At 47.5% G+C, this 17,199-nt stretch overlaps 2 protein-coding genes across 3 annotated transcripts in view; one reads left to right on the top strand and one right to left on the bottom strand.

Annotated features, from left to right (window-relative positions):
- Positions 1-4,952: 4,952 nt before the first annotated feature.
- On the bottom strand, positions 4,953-6,116 carry RPRML (reprimo like). The gene has a single exon (XM_002696055.6). The coding sequence runs from the start codon at positions 5,834-5,836 to the stop codon at positions 5,471-5,473; it is 366 nt and encodes a 121-aa protein (XP_002696101.1). The 5' UTR covers positions 5,837-6,116; the 3' UTR covers positions 4,953-5,470.
- Positions 6,117-6,158: 42 nt separating this feature from the next.
- Positions 6,159-17,199, top strand: part of LYZL6 (lysozyme like 6) — a 29,656-nt gene continuing 18,615 nt past the window's right edge. Inside the window, exons 1-2 of one of the 2 annotated variants that reach the window (XM_024980351.2) lie at positions 6,420-6,438; positions 7,574-7,730. In XM_024980351.2, coding sequence (XP_024836119.1) covers positions 7,649-7,730 — 82 coding nt within the window. In that variant the 5' untranslated portion in view covers positions 6,420-6,438; positions 7,574-7,648. Of the gene's footprint in view, positions 6,382-6,419; positions 6,439-7,573; positions 7,731-17,199 lie in introns of those variants that run through there. The other variant, XM_059878195.1, reaches the window with a different exon arrangement.

Below are 17,199 nucleotides of genomic sequence, written 5' to 3'. Positions count from 1 at the left end.
AAAGAATCCACCTGCCATGCAGGAGATCTGGATTTGATCCCTGGGTCAGGAAGATCCCCTGGAGAAGGAATTGGCAACCCATTTCAGTATTATTGCTTGGGATTTTGAAATCCCATGGACAGAGGAGTCTGGTGGACTACAATCTGTGGGGTTGCAAGAGTTGGACATGACTTAGCAACTAAACCACCACCACCAGATTTGATTTGGACTCTGGTTCTATAAATTCTTTTTTTTTTTTTTTTTAATTTATTTATTTAGATGTGCTGGGTCTTAGTTGTAGCATGCAAACTCTGAGTTGTGTGGCATGTGGGATCTAGCTCCCTGACAAGAGACTGAACTCAGGGCCTGTGCATTGGGAGCCCAGAGTCTTAGCCACTGGACCACCAGGAAAGTCCCTGGTTCTATGGATTCTTAACTGTGGTTTCAGAGGAATGACCTAAACAATTTGAGCCTTGTTCTCTTAAGCAGAGATGACAGCAATCTCTGCCTTGCAGGAATGATTAGATCTGGGTTATGAAAAAATCAGAAAGGATTATGAGATCAAATGTGAGAAGTACTCCTCACTATTCCTGGCATGTGGAAGATCTTCACTAAATAGCAATATTAGCACCTAAACGGGGAATCGTTACTGTGAAATTTTATTTGAGTCTAACTGAAGTGAGCGCTCCCCCGCCTTGAGTTTTGTTTATTTGATTATATGTGTTTGATCCGTATGAGCCATGACACTCTTTGAAAGCAGAGGCTGTGTCTTCAGTTCAACCCAGTTTTGTGCTGTCCCTAAACAAAATAAAGCATCTTGCTTGCTGCCACAGAAAATGCACACACAGAGAAGACAGCTGTGATCCTCAAGGGTAGTGTAGTGATGGAGTTCTGTCACTCCATGGAGCTGCAGGGGTAAGCAGGTACTGCCTCAGGAAAACCCCCTCACTTTTCAGCTGCCCTCTCAGAGTCCTGGACACTTGCCTGGTTTGGCATGGCCTGAGCTGGGGTTCGGGGTTCTGGACATCCCATATACCCGGTCAGATCTTGATTGACAAGAGAGGACTGTGAGCTGCGTTCAAGGGATGCTACTCAGAGAGCCTACTAAATTCCTTTGCATTGAGTTGACCAAAAAGTTCGTTTGGGTTTTTCATACAATCTTATGGAAAACCCAAATGAAATTTTTGGCCCACCCAATATAAACTACACACACACACCCTTTTCCCCCAACACTGGAATGCTGGCTGTGGCCATTTTTGTCTGTGTCCACCACTTCTCACGTTTCCCTCTCCCTTCTAAACCTCCCTAACACTCCAGATTGCTCTTGGTCTGCTGCCGAGTGGGTGTCTCGGGAGAGATCAGGCAGGGCAACTCCTGGAAGCCAGCCCAGCCTGGCTCTGTGTGAAGGCGATTCAGACAAACAAGTGGGAAGATAAGTGGATGCTGTGATGTAAGCCCTTCCTACTGTTTCCCACTCCAGGGGACCTCTCTTACTAGTGAGGGCATAACTGACCCCAAATATTCCAGCCCTGACTCAAAGGAAGGAGGAAAGTGAATGGTTTGACCTCATCCCCAAGACCCTTAGCTTAGTACCCGAGGGCTAGCTGCCCTGAGGAGCGCGGCAAAAATCTGGGGCTTCCGGGGCTGCAGGCCAGGCTAGACTCCAGCTCTGCCACCCCCTTGCTTACCCTGGTGCCCACACAGTACCTGGCCCCGGATTCCCAGTAGACACGGGTACAAAGGATGAACGGGGGAAGGCCCTTAAACAGAACCTTAGTTTCCGCTCCTTAAACTGGCACACGAGAGAGTGTCTGCTCTTACTCACCACGCTATTGTGGACAGCAAACAAGAGCATGCAAAATGGGAGCAGTGATGAAATCGTCCCCTGCGGGGTGGGCGCTCAGTGCTCGCTCTGCAGGCTAGACATGTGATACATTGTTTTTATCCTGCTTATGAGAGTGCTTTGAAAACAACAAATTACATTGCAGATATAAGTTACTGGATTTCTGTCCAGGATCCCTTTTCAGAGAACCAAATATATCTTGCTGGGGAAGCATTCATACCCTAAACAAAAATCACGACAGTCACAGTAATTATCTTTATTTGCTGTTTATTCCATGCTAGGCACAGTGTTGGCTAGCTAAACTCATCATCTCATGGGAGCTATGGGCTTTATGGCTTCCATTTTATGTTTATTTATTTATTATTTATTTTTGGCTGCGCTGGGTCTTCATTGCTGCCCATGGGCTTTCTCTAGTCGCCCTGAGTAGAGGCTACTCTCCAGTTGCAGTGTGCGGGCTTCTCATTGCGGTGGCTTCTCTTGTTGCGAAGCACAGGCTCTAGGGTGTGTGGGCTTCAGTAGTTGGAGCACATGGACCAAACTACCCTGAGGCATATGGAATCTTCCCAGACCAGGGATGGAACTTAACTACTGAACCACCAGGGAAGTCCCTGGCTTCCACTTTACAAATGGAAACTAAGGAAAACGAAGGCACAGAGAGGTTGAGTTACTTCCCCTGAGTCACAGGGCTAGGAAGCAGGGTGACTAGGATTTCAAAGAATAGTCCAGGACTTCTTTTCTGAACCCAGGATCCCCAGAGACCTGGCCCCTCAAACTTGGGCAGCCTTTGTTGGAAGATCTTTCTCTGCCCAGCAATGGGGAGTGGGGGGACGGCATTGGAGAACTAGACCCCTTCTCGATCTAGCACCCCATACCCCAGCCTCAGGATTCTGATCTAGTCCTGCTTTTCCCCCCAGAGCATGATGCTTCCTCTTACGTAACTAAGTGTGCCCGCCCCCGAGGTTTATATAAGACAACTCTGGTAAACACACTGCAGGACATCAGGGCTTTGGGAGAACTGAGATGGACAAAAAATGAGATCTTACCCTCCACTCCTTCCCACTCACACTTGCTGTTTTCCTCTTTGGGGCTTGAGCCTGGCTTTGTGTGTCCCTACTTGTGCACGGGGGCATGCCGGTCATGGAGGGCACAAACGGGCATGTTGGAAGGCATGTCTTCATTGTCCTTTTTCTTCTTTACAGTGAGAAAATCCTGCAAAGCTTCCCCATTAAGGCTTTCCTTCTTCAGCAAATTCAGGAAACTTAAATCTTAAATCCCCTCCTCTTGCCCCAGTCGTAGATCCATTTCATTAGAGGGAAGTTCTTGTAGTTGTTCGCTCCAACTTTGTCATCCAGAAAACTAAGTTTCAGTGTCCCTCCTGAAACTATCGTTTTCCGGTCATTTGGGTTTTCCGTGAATGCCTGCAGCTCTCTGAACCACATTCTCCAGGCCATCTCGTCACCCTGGGCTTCAGGCACCTGTGCTACAGAAAGCTACATACTCAGGTTGCCCCCATCACTCCAGGCTGCGCTCCCCAGATCAGGCCTGCAAATCACCCAAAGCCATCAACAGAACATTGTAGATCAAATGGAGCCATCTGAATTTGATCCATCCAAAAGTATGGATCAAAACTATTTATAAACTATCCTTTATAAATAGTCTCTGGCCCCTAGCCTCTACTGGACTGGCCTAATTGGATGAACTTGAACTCTCCCAGGTCTGAGATTGGGGTGGTGGGGTGGGGGTGGGTGGGAAGGTGACATATCCTGATGTTGATGACTGTGGTTACACAGGAGGCCTCAGGAACCAGGAAGATACTGGGTCCTTCATAATCAGTGAGCATCTACGCTTTTGTTGACATGCCCTGCCCTCCCCCAACCTCACATGGAACTAGTGTTGAAGACATGAGGCAGTGTGCCCTGTGTGTGTGTGTGTGTGTGTGTGTGTGTGTGTGTGCTAAGTTGCTTCAGTCGTGCCCGATACATTTCTTCCCAAAGCCAAGTAAGGCTTCAGTCCCCTTCCATCTCACTCATCTTTACTTCCACACATGGTGAAAAGGAGAAGAGAGAGAGAAATCAACTAGAGCCCTCCCCTCAAATCTTCCAAGCGCCAGGGTGCCTGAGTCAGGCTGGCACTAGGGTTCAGGGGGATACATGGGCTACAAAGCCCAGCTTTCTCTCCTTCTGTCCCCCCTGACCCCAGGCTCGGTTCTTCCCCAGACCAGACACTTGCAGTCAGCAGAGCCACTCATTCCCCCTTGGCTGGTGAGTGCCAAGATTCTAACTGCTTAACGTGGCTTTATGGAAATTCTGCACCTGTAAGAGATGCCAGGGTTCTAGGCAGCAGGGGAAATCTCATAATGGCAGGTTCCAAATTCCCCGAACCCAGCTGCATTGGAGGCCATTTGCTCCCTTTTAAACGTCCTGGGTGTGGACTTCACTGGTGGTCCAGTGGTTAAGACTCCACCTTCCAGTGCAGGGGGTGTGGGTTCAATCCCTGGCCGGGGGGATTGTGGTCCCACCCCATGCCAAGGGCTGCAGCCAAAAAAAATTTTAATAAATAAACATCCTGGGTCCTTCAAACCACAACACCCTCTCCCAAGCTCACATCCCCCTTCCCCCACACCCTCCCTCCCCACAATGCAAAGGCAAATCTTCAGAATCTGCTCACCTACCCTCTACAAGGGTGAGTCAAACAAGCCCTGAGCTGGGGCTTTTGGCCCTATCATGAAAATTTTACCTCCATCCAGACCTCTCCCCACACACCAATTACATTTCATTTGTCCACTCTCCTGATGTACTGTTTTTGCTATTTTCTCCCTTTTGAATTCAAGTCGTTGATTTATTTATTTTTTCCATCTCACAGAATAGATTCAAATTTCCCAATGATTTAATTTACCTCACCAGCTGTCCAGCCGTCCTTGCAGGACCTGCCTGCCCGGGTTGGCAGCAGTAGAAAACGGGCACTTTCCCCCCCTTCCCGGCTTTGAAGTGGAGTCTCAGGAGACCCCGACCATCCCCCATAGCTGCCCAATCCGGCAGCCAGGCGTCCTGTGACCTGCTTAAAGTGCTGGCTCCTAGGTTACACACCGCCCCCGCCGCCAACAAACGCCTCAGCATACACACAACACCCCACAGAGGAAGCCCCCGACGGCTGTAGCTTTATTATAAGATCTCTTCTCAAATGCGAAATCAGGCCAACAAGCCCAACAAGCTCAGTGACTCAGATTCATCCACAACTGCACTCTCCCCCACCTCGCCATGCTGCTCGGAACTGGCCCCCACTCCACCCCACCTACATACACACAAAATTCCCACGCAGGTGACCTCACCCCAAGCTGCTTCCCACAGCCTCTCCCACCACCCTGTCCAGAACTTTCCAAAAAAAAAAAAACAGTTTAAGAACCCCCATCCTGCCCACCAAGGCAGGACCGCACGCAGTCTGGTGTGGAAGTCCCTTCCCGTGCCGCCGCCTGGAGTCCTGCAGTGTCCTGGGGGCGGGCGCCCCGTGGCGCTTTGCGGGTAGGGGTGGGGGAGCCCCTCGAGCTGCCCTCCCGGAGGCGGCGGCAGAGCTCGAGAAGGAGGATCTAGGGTCCTGGGCTCTCCTCGGTCTTCTTCCAGCCGCGTTGACGAGGGCGGGCAGAGGCGGCGCTCAGTACAGCCCCAGGATGGCAGCGCCCACGTCCTTGGAAGGCCGGCGCTCCTGCATCAGAAAGTTAATCATGCTTTCGGACTTGATGAGCAGGTTGCAGCCCAGGAAGAAGACGCCGAAGACCACGGTGAGCGACAGCACGCAGAGCACGGCGATCTGCGCCACGCGCGACACCCACAGGCTGCGCTCGTCCGGTGCCAGCCCCGCGGGGACCCCGTCGCTGGCGGACAGCGGCGCACCCCCAGGGCAGCAGCCCAGCCACGTGCCCAGCCCGTGGCTGCGGTTCCCCAGCGCAGCCCCGCCGCCGCCGCCGCCCAAGCCACCCGCTGTCTCCAGGCCGCTGTGGTTCAGGAAGGTCGAGTTCATCGCCGCTCGGCGCCCGGGGACGGGGGGGTCTCGGCGCGCGGTCCGGGGCGCACTGGAAGGCTCTCTGGCGTCGGAGCTCTAGGAGAAGCCCGGGTCCACTTGTGCGCGGGGAGAGGGAGAGGGCGGAGGGCTGCCGGCGCGCCTCACCCCCTCCGGCCGCCGGCCCCGGGGCACCTGGCGGGAAGCGGCGGCCCGGAGAGGCGAGCAACAGGCTTCGCGCGAGCTGGAGCCGAAGAGCCCAGCGAGCCTCTAGGCACCGACTGCGCTCGGCGCCCGCCCAGCCGCCCCTCCCCTAGCAACGGCCCCGCCCCCTCTCCTTCCTTCCTTCCCCCCCAGCTCCCCCAGGCCCGGCCGCATCCACGGGGAGGTGGGAGATCCCGCAGCGATCGCATCTCCGCCTGTGTCCCAAGGTTGGAAGGGGTCGGGAGATCAGGGCAGCCCCGCCCTCAGTCGGCGAAGCTGGACACCCTCAAGGCATCCTTGGTCTGTTCCAGCCGGGAAAAATCGCCCCAAGGAGCCCCTTCTGGGATTTGATGCTCTCTGCAGTTAAGTTCTTCCTGAGTCTGCCCTAAATCTCTTCTCTGCTCTTTACTGAGGTCATGGTAAGCCTTCCCAGATGTCAGAGGAGTTGCAGAGAACACCCACCCCACCCCCCATCCTCTCCCCGCAGGGCGGCCTTTCCTTTCCGCTGTGCCGCATCCCCCCCTCCCCTCATCACTGGGCCGTGGCCGTGGGTGGCCGCCAAACCCCACTGCCCCGACTCAGGTCGTCCCAGCCTCGCCCCCACCATGAATATGAGGAGTACTCTCGGCCTCCTTCCCACCTCGTCCCCACCCCTCCCCATGTGGTTTTTCTTTACTTAAAAATAGGTTATTGCGTTTTTTTCTTTATTCCTTTTTACAAAGCCACATTACTGTAAACTAGTCAGAAAGTACACATTCGGAAAACGGAGAAAATCTAAAAACTCATAATCCTACTATCCAGGGAGTGTCCATGTTACCGCCTTGCTTCAAAATCTTCCTGGCCTTTTTCTATGTGTTTCTATATATGTATTCAGAATAAGGATGCACTGTTCATACATACTGTTTTGTACATGCTGTTTTGTAATCCTTTGTCATTTAACAGGTTATTCTTTCGTAGTGATAAATATTCATCTACAACAGGAGCTTATTAAAACCCAGATTCCTGGGCCCAGCCCAGAGTTTCCCAATTGGTAATTCTGGGCATTTCAAACAAATGCTCTTTCTGCTCTTCCTGGACTTACTTTGAGAATTACTGGTCTGCGACATCATTTTCAGAGAAGGAATTGGGTTTCAAAGTATAGACTGTTATACTGTTACAATTTTTGGATATTTGATTAGTTTCTATTGCTTCTTTCTCTATTTTTGGATATTTGATTAGTTTCTGTTGCTTCTTTCCTTTTTTTTCTCCCTCTTTCTTCTTTCTCTTTCATCAGAAACAATATTACCATAAAGAACTTGGTAAGAAATCTTTGTACAGGACCTGTAATTTTTTATTTCTATCATATTTTGAAAAATGGACCTGCAGAATCAGTAAATTACATCTGACTAAATTGCCCTCCAGAAATGCACCAGTTTCCACTCCAGCCTTCCACTGGGAGAAAGAGTGCATTGCTCCCAGGCCTGGTCATTGTCAATATTTTAAAAATCATTGTGTGAATTCAGGGGATAGGGGATAATTTCTCACCCTTGTATTCTTTTGTTGTTGAATCAAAAGAAAATCGGAAAGCGTTTAGGACTTGTTGCAACAGTCTAGGCAAAAGATGGCTGGCTGGAGGCTTGGATTCCAGGGATGGCAGGAGAAGGAGAGAAATGTGGATGGAAAGAAAGAGCCTGGCAAGTTGGAGGGAGGGGATTCACGCTGTCTCCAGTAGGTGAGCATCTCAAAGTCACCCCCTCATTATTAGCAGAACACTAGTTTGTGTGTCTGTGTCCTGCGAAGCTATTGAATTTTTCATTTTAAAGATGAAACTGACACATGCATAGACACACATACACACACACAGAGGAGAAATTAGAGAAAGACCCGATCACCTCCTCAGTCCTAGGAACACAGCCTGGCACAAGGGCACTCAGAGTTTTCTGGGCAGGAGTCTCCCTGCCCTGACTACCCCTCAGGGCCAGGACAGAACAGAATGAGAATGGTATCTGGCTTGGACACTTTCTCTTCTGCTTTTGACCAGTTGGATTTCTTTAGAGAAATACTTTTATGCCCTTTGTCCATCCTTCTTCTGAGACACACCTCTGACCTTTGATGTACCCTGGACTTAGCCCATGACTGACTCCATCCAGCTGAAGTCAGTCAAGCTGCCAGAAGCGCAGAAAGGTGGGGGAGGGTAAGTAAAGGTGGGGTACGGGGCCCTGCCTACTTCAGGAAGAGGCTGTGAGGAGGACTGACGGCTGGCCTTTTCTGTGTGTCCGACTCTTTGCAACCCCATGGACTGTAGCCTATCAGGCTCCTCTGTCCATGGAATCTTCCAGGTGAGAAATACTGGAGTGGGTTGCCATTTCCTCCTCCAGGGATCTTCCCGACCCAGGGATCGAACCTGTGTCTGTCTCCTGTATTGGCAGGCAGATTCTTTACCACTTGTGCCATCTATGAAGTCTGCCCTTTCCTTTATTAAGCACCTATTGTATGCTCAGTGCATCAAATATATTACCTCAGTGAATGTTTTTTATTTTTGGACCACACCATTCAGCATGCATGTGGGATCTTAGTTCCCCAACCAGGGATCAAACCCATGCCCCATGCGGCAGAAGTGCAGAGCCTTAACCACTGGACCTCCAGGGAGTCCCTCACTGAATTCTTAAGTGAACGTATCTTTGACGTGAGGAAATAGAGGCTCAGAGTGGTTGACTTACTTAAGCCCAAACAGCTAGTTAAGCATCAGAGTCACAATTTGAGCCTAGATCTATCCTGTTCCAAAGCTACACTTTTCTTTTTTTAAATTTTATTGAAATTAGTTGATGTACAATGTTGTGTTAATTTCTTCTGTACAGCAAAGTGACTCGGTTATACATATATATATAATATATTCTTTTTCATATTCATTTACGTTATGGGTTGTCACAGAATGTTGACCGTAGTTCCCTGTGCTATGCAGTCGGACCTCTTTGCTTATCCATCCTCTATATAAGTTTGTGGCTGCTAATCCCAAACTCCCATTCCTTCTCTCCTCTACCCCCAAGTCTGGTCTCTACATCTGTGAGTCTGTTTCTGTTTTGTAGACATATTGCTTTGTATCATCTCTTTTAGATTCCACGTGTATATTATACCATATAGTATTTTTTTTAACTTTTTATTTTGTATTGGGGTATAGCTGCCTAATAATGTGATAGTTTCAGGTGAACAGCAAAGGAACACAGCCATACGTTTACACGTATCCATTTTCCCTTAAACTCCCCTCCCATCCAGGCTGTCACATAACATTGAGAAGAGTTCCATGTGCTATACAGTAGGTCCTTGTTGGTTATCCATTTTAAATTAGCAGCATGTACGTGTCCATACCAAACTCCCTACTATCCTTTCCCCCCCATCTTTCTCCCACTCTGCAGTCATAAGCTCCTTCACAAAGTCTGTGAGTCTGTTTCTTTTTTGTCTATAAGTTAATTTGTATCATTTCTTTTTAGATTCCACATATAAGGATGTCATAGATATCATATCATAATCTCTAGATCAATCCATGTTGCTGCAAATGGAATTATTTCATTCTTTTTGATGGCTGAGTAATATTCCATTGTGTGTATATACCACATCCAAAGCTACACTCAATTGTAACTGTCCCCTGTCATCCCTGAGCAGCTTTCTCTGGACACCTAGTGGGAGAGAAAGACGTTGTCTATGACCTGGGAGAAGGAAGGGAGAGAGGGAACTTGGTCTTGTGGAAATAAGCAAAGATCACCCAAAAGAGAATGAGCAAAGTCTATTTTTCCAGAGTTTGCTACAGTGAGGGAGTCAGCCATACTTACTTGAGTTTGACAGACACACAAAGGCAGCCAGAGGAGTGGGTAAGCTTTATAGTCGGGATCGGGGGCGGGGCGGGCGGCGGTGGAATGGTAGCCTTCATATATGCCCTGATTGGAGACTGCTGCCTTGGAAAAGATGTAGGTGGGCAGACTAGATGGGGGGCGTCCCGTGTGATTGGTTAGGGGAGCATATTTAACTTTCTCCAATTTGTACTATGTTGAAAGTGGGGGCAAAATTAGAGAAGCTTGTTATTGATCAATGTCTGGCCGTTTGGGGCTGGTTGCTACAAAGGTTGTGGTTTGGCTTCCCAGGCTGTTGGTATAGGTAGTGAGTCAGAGCACTGTTTTTATATACAGTCTGGCCATTGTCTGTATATTCAGTGTGTCAGACTCGTCCCCAGAGTTCAGGAGTGGGGACCTACCTAGCCTGGACCCAGCCAGGTACTCCCTCCTTCTGCTTCTCCCTTCTGCCCTTTCTGGAGGCACTGGTCCCAGAAAGTCTGGTTGCCATTTGATTGGCTTTTTTTAAATCTTTTTAAGCCATACCATGTAGCTTGGGGGATGTTAGTTCCCTAAGCAGGGACTGAACCTGTACCCTTGCAGTGAAAGCTCAGAGTTCTAACCACTGGACCACCAGGGAACTCCTTGCATTAACTTTTTTTTTTTTTTAAGGTCTTTGGCGCCCTCAATTCTTTTTATTATTAATTAATTAATTTTTGGCTGTGCTGGGTCTTCACTGCTGCGCGGGCTCTTTTTCCTCTTGTTGCAGTGAGCGGGGCCTACCCTGCAGCTGTGGGACATGGGCTTCTCATTGCGGTGGCTTCTCTTGTTACAGAGCACAGGCTCTAGGTGCATGGGCTTCAGTAGTTGTGGGGCTCAGGCCTTGCTGCTCCATGGCATGTGGGATCTCCCCAGATCAGGGATCCTGCATTGGCAGGCGAATTCTTTAGCACTGAGCCACTCACTAGGGCAGTCCTACGTTAACTCTTAATTCATACAATAACCCTGAAAGGTAAGTATGTTACTTATTTATCTCTGCATCACAAATCAGGCTCAAATTTAGCAAATATTTATTATCTTGCAATAATTTCTGAAGGCCAGGAAACCAGAAGCTGCTTCGCTGAGTGGTTCTGGGTTGGGGTCTCTCATGAAGTTGTAGTCAAGGGGTTGGCTGGGGTCACAGTCACATAAAAGCTCCATGGTGGGGGGTAGAGGATTGACTTCTAATGTGATTCGTCAACACAGCTGTTGTCTCGAAGGCTCAGTTCCCGGCTGTGTAGACCTTCCCTAGTGCTTGAGTGTCCTCATGACATGCAGTTGGCTTGCCTCAGAGCCACTCTTGAAGAAGGTGCTGGAGGGACTTCCCTTGCATTCTAGTGGTCAGGACTCCATGCTTCCAATGCACGGGGGTGTGGATTCCACCCCTGGTCGGGGAACTAGGATCCGACATGCCACAAGGTGAGGTCAAAAAGAAAAAAAAAAGCATGTGCAGGGAGGTGAGCAACTGGTGGAAGGGAGAGAGGCAGAAGAATGAGGCTGCAAGATAGTAGAAATTGTTATTTAATCTTCACAGCAAGCCTTACCGAGAGAAACCGTGAGCCTCTTTGGATAGATGAGAAAATGGAAGCTCAGAAAGGAGAAAATTCTTGCCTGAGGTCACAGAGCTGGTAACTGACACAGCCAGAATTTCAGCCCTTAGCTACCTTATAACCCAGCCCAAGCTCATTCCAGTTCCAGCAATTTGTTTGCTCATCCGGGCAGGGAGGGCAGGGGGACGAATGGTGAATATAGGAGAGTGCTTTGATATTAGAGAAAAGCTCCCCCCCCCCACCCCCCGCCATCCAGGCCCCAGGATTCAGGAGGGGCCTCAGGAGCCCAAGAAGGTGCCTGTCTGCAGGCTGTCTCCCGCCCTAGAACCAGGAAGCCAGTGCCTCTGGGCCCAGCTGCCTCCCACACAGCACTATTTTTACCCTCCACCTCAGTGACAAGCCTGCCTCTCCCAGATCTGGAAAGGCCATCTGGGCAGTCTGGCTGCCCCAGGAAGAACCTCCACCCAGAGGCCACTGTTGTCCCCGCAGCTGTTTCTAGATGAACCTTTAACTCTCAGGCCTGCCTTGGCCATCCAGGATCGGTGAGACACCTCCTCCCCTAGATTCAGAGATTAATCACATCTCCCCAGTTAGTATCACTTGCCAGGTGGACCTATCTGAACTAAAATGTTTAAATCCAAAGGTATTTTACATTGTCAACCTTTCCAAAAAGGTTACTAAAGTGCTCCCTGCATTTTAATGAAGAGGTCAGAATGATTTTATTTGCATATTCAACTGTACACATGAACATGTTGTTCAGTTGTTGCTCAGTCGTGTTTGACGCTTTGCAATCCCGTGGACTGCAGCACACCAGGCTTCCCAGTCCTTCGGTACCTCCTGGAGTTTGCTCAAACTATGTCCATTGAGTCGGTGATGCCATCCCACCATCTCATCTTCTGTCATCTCCTTCTCCTCCTGCCTTCCATCTTTCCTAGCATCAGGGTCTTTTCTAGTGAGTTGGCTCTTTGCATCTGGTAACCAAAGTATTGGAACTTCAGCTTCAGCATCAGTCCTTCCAATGAGTATTTGGGGTTGATTTCCTTTATACTGACTGGTTTGATCTCCTTGCTGTCCAAGGGACTCTCAAGAGTCTTCTCCAGCACCATAGTTTGAAATCAATTCTTTGGGGCTCAGCCTTCTCTCTCACATCCATACATGACTACACACACACAAAATATCAATAGGTGACCCTTGTACCATAGCTTGTTTCAGGGAGGCCCAAGAACCCTTGAAAGGAATTTATTTTCTGAAGTGGTTTCAAACAGCTGCCCTGGGGCTCCTGTTTATGCTAGTTATTCATTTGGCAAACTCTTCCTGGAGCGGGCAAAGGTTGCTTTATGCCCAGGTCCTGTCCAAATGATCTCACGTTTCACATTCGCAGAGGGGAAGTTAATAATGATTTCCTGCATCTGGTACAGAATTTAAATAAACATGGACTGCCCTGTTCAGCCTTTGCCCCTCCAGAGATTTCGAGTTGGCCCCTACTCTGTTCATGCACACAGAGTGGAGGACAGAGGAGCCTGACTGTTCATGCAAAGGTGGCTTTTCCCAAAACAGTGAGAGAAATGCCTTGGGGGGTGTTCGTGCCATAGCAGAAAGCGGGAAGTATTTTTTTAAGTATTGTACAGTGGAGAACTTGTAAGCAGATGTCACAGGTATCAGGAACTTCACATGTCACCTCCTGCCACCTGTCTGATTTGTGTTTCAGAGAATACCTGGTTTTTGGAGATCTATTTCTGGTTTTAGATCTAGAATCTATTTCTGCCCCTAATTGTCTGCGTGACCTTTGACAAATCAGTTATCCTCTCTGGGCTTTGATTGGCTCATCTGTAAATCAAGGGAGCTGAATCTGATCATTTTCAATAAAACTTTATTTATAAAAACAGGAAGTGGGGGCCAGATGGGTCATGGTTTGCGTTTCTCCACTCTATCTTTTCTGGAAGGGGTGGGGTGGATGTGCAGAGAGCATGGGGCCCAAAATCTGTGCCTGGTCTGTACCTCAAGCATTACCCGGGCCTTTCTTGTTGATGTCATTCAGTCACTCAGTCATGTCTGACTCTTTGTGACTCCATGGACTGCAGCACGCCAGGCTTCCCTGTTCTTCACCAACTTCCAGAACTTGCTCAAACTCATGTCCATTCAGTCGGTGATGCCATCCAACCATCTTATCCTCTGTCGTCCCCTTCTCCTCCTGCTTTTAATCTTTCCCGGCATCAGGCCTTTTCTATTGAGTCAGTTCTTCGCATTAGGTGGCCAAAGTATTGGAGTTTCAGCTTCAGCATCAGTCCTTCCAATGAACATTCACGATTGATTTCCTTTAGGACTGACAGTTTTGATAGTTTGATTGATAGTTTTGATAGAATTGATAAAATGCAAGGAGCACTTTATTAACCTTTTTGGAAAGGTTGACAATGTAAAATACCTTTGGATTTAAACATTTTAGTTCAGATAGGTCCACCTGGCAATCAATACTAACAAAAAACTGAACAAACTTTTTCTTTTTACTACTGTGTACCACTCAGCACAGTTTGGACTGGTTTGATCTCCTTGCTGTCCACGGGATTCTCAAGTCTTCTCCAACACCACAGTTCAAAATCACTTCTTTGGCACTCATCCTTCTTTATGGTCCAACTCTCACATCCATCCATGACCACTGGAAAAACCATAGCCTTGACTAGATGGACTTTGTCGGCAAAGTAATGTCTCTGCTTTTTAATATGCTATCTAGGTTGGTCATAGCTTTTCTTCCAAGGAGCAAGTGTCTTTTAATTTCATGGCTGCAGTCACCATCTGCAGTGATTTTGGAGCCCCAAAAAATAAAGTCTGTCACTGTTTCCATTGTTTCCCTACCTATTTGCCATGAAGTGATGGGACCAGATGCCATCATCTTAGGCCTTTCTTACCCCATTTGTAAGATGAAGAGCAAGGGTAAGATCTGCATTCCCCAAACTGTGTCTTCTGATCAGCAGTCCCAGTGAGGTACCCACAGAAGTGACACTGACCCCAACAGGTTTCTTTACTACAGGACTTCTTAGAGCCTTTAGAATACTGATGTGTATTGTGACTTTCCCAGGGTGATACAGGTTGTGCTGTGTAACAGTGGGATGCTTTTTTCCTCACCAGCAACTAATATTGGTTGGCCAAATAGTTCATTTGGACTTTTCCATACCATCTTGTGGAAAAACCTGAATAAACTTTTTTTTTTTTTTTTTTTGCCACTGTGTACCACACAGCACAGTTTGGGAAATGCCCTGTAATCTCCTGAAAACCTTTTGTTTCCTTCCCTGCAGAATAGGGGTGATGATGGTTTCTGCCTCCTGGAATTGTTGGGAAGGGTAAGCGAGGTAATGCCTGGAAACAGGCCTGGCACAGGGCCTGGCACAGAGTAAGTGTTCAATAAATGCTGGCAGCGATTATTTATAATAAGGTTCTTCCTTTCCAGCTCTGACATTCTGTGCTTCTAACTGCAGTGTGTAATTAAACCCCAAAGCATCTGGCTTCTCAAGCCTAAAGAACAAGCCTGGAGGAAGGAAAAAAGGAAGAGAAAGATCCTTCTGGGTTGCCCATTTGGCACCAGCTTCAATGCCAGTCGTCACAACAGGGGGAATGCAGCAAAATGCCAGCTCCTAATGACAAGGCTCTAGGGAGTCGGTGGTTCCCTGTTTAGCTCAGATGCTGTGGGGAATATCGCAGACTGTGGAGAGGAGAAGGGGAGGACCAGGGCTGCTTTGGGGTCAAGTGAAAGAACCCCACAGAATCCCACATGAGTCAGCCACTCCTTCCCACTGTCCAGGCACAGTGATCTTGGCCACTTACAGTTCTGTATGATGTGCTAGGGGAACAGTGGCAGGAGAGCTGAGTCAGAAAAGGTACATAGGAAAATTCAGACAGAAGGGGCAGGAAGAGCAATCTGCAGGGGAAGCAGCATCTGCTGTGGCTCTGAAACCTGAGGGAGTCCAGGGCTGTGGTCGCAGGGACCCAGGGGTGAGGCTGCGGCGCTGCGGAGTGTCGAGAGAGAAGGCTGAAGAGTGGGCAGGGAGGGAACTTGCCTGGTGGTCCAGTGGTTAAGAATCCACATTTCCAATGTTGGGGGCCTGAGTATGATCTCTGGTCAGAAAATAGATCCTACATGCCACAGCTAAGACCTGGCAAATATTGAAAAAAAAAACCCACATACACACAATATTAAAAAATATTAAAAAACAAATATTAAAAAAAGATAATGAAGTACTAAAGATGTAGTGTACAGCATTATAAATATAATTAACACTGCTGTATGTTATATATGAAAGTTGTTAAGAGGATAAATTCTAAGAGTTCTCATCACAAGGAAAGTTTTTTTTTCTTTTTTTTTTTTGTATCTATGTGAGATGATGGATGTTCACTAAACTTACTGTGATAATCATTTCATGATGTATGTAAGTCAAATCTCTATGCTGTAAACCTTAAACTTATGCAGTGCTGTATGTCAATTATATCTCAGTAAGACTAGAAGAAAAAAGAAAATAAGATGATCATTTTATTGATTTTCTGAAAGCCATAATGAGCATGTGCAATGGGAGAACCTTGGAGAACCTTCTACAAATCATTGAAAGGGATGAGACAAGGAAAGGAAGTGATTCACACCACACTAGGAACCAGTGTCTAAAACATTCACCCTGCAAAGCCAATTGGACAACAGGAAGCTGTTCACACCTGTTTGAATATTAGAAACATGTCTTTTTTTCCCTTTTTCTTCAGGGTCATTTGACAGCTGAAATGACATACACAAGCTGCTTTTATTTTTTTTTTAAGTTTTTTTTTTTTTATGTGGACCATTTTTAAAGTATTGAATTTGTTACAATATTTATTCTGTTTTCTGTTTTGGTTTTTTGACTGCAAGGTATGTGGAATCTCAGCTCCCTGACCAGGGATGGAACCTGTACCCCCAGCATTGGAAGACAGTCTTAACCACTGAACCGCCAGGGAAGTCTTCATAAGCTGCTTTGAAATGGTTCAGGCCTTCCACCAGCTATATTTCCAAGAATTTATCACATTGCAATGGTTTTCAAACTATTCCTTGTGGAGCACTAGGGTTTCATAGAGACATTTGGTTGGTTCTACAAAACTTTGACTTGAATGCCACAGGTGCTGAGGCTGATCAGAAGCAAAACCAAAAATAACTATGATCTACAACCCCTGACTTTTTAAGAAGAAAATGTACATTTGAATTTATAAAATATATGTAACTAACAAGATGCCCCTCTTACCTGTTGTTTATATGAATTCTAGTTCAAGTTTTATTTGGAAGGGGTCTTACTTCTAAAAGTAAACGGTATCACCATCCCAAGAAAATAGTCATTTTATGCTAGAAGGTGTAGCTTCAAAGATACTCACTACAGCATTGCTTATAGCAGGAGCCAGCAAACTATGGCTCAGAGGCTAAATTGGCCACTGCTTGTTTTTGTAAATAAAGTTTTATTGGAACACAGCCACGCTCCTTTTATGCATTGTCTGTGGCTGCTTTCAGGCTATAAAGGCAGGGTTAAACAGACACCTTATAGCCTATAAAGGCTAAAACATATTATTCGGTCCTTTACAGAAAAGGTTTGCTAACACCTGGTTTCTAATATTGAAAAAAATGGAACCAAATTGAGTGTCTAAGGAAGGGAGTTGGTCAAATTACAGTATATCCCTTCAGTAAAGTAAACGCAAGGCCACCATGGGAAAGCGAAGTTGTGGCAAGGAGCGCTCCAGCTTGACTGCACATTGGAACCCCCGGGGGGTCTTAAAAGTCCCATGGACCAAC

Source organism: Bos taurus, chromosome 19 (genome assembly GCF_002263795.3).
Source record: "Bos taurus isolate L1 Dominette 01449 registration number 42190680 breed Hereford chromosome 19, ARS-UCD2.0, whole genome shotgun sequence".
In the NCBI taxonomy this organism is placed as follows: domain Eukaryota; kingdom Metazoa; phylum Chordata; class Mammalia; order Artiodactyla; family Bovidae; genus Bos; species Bos taurus.
Note: the sequence above shows the minus strand (reverse complement) of the source record. Positions and strands in the feature narration are given on the sequence as shown.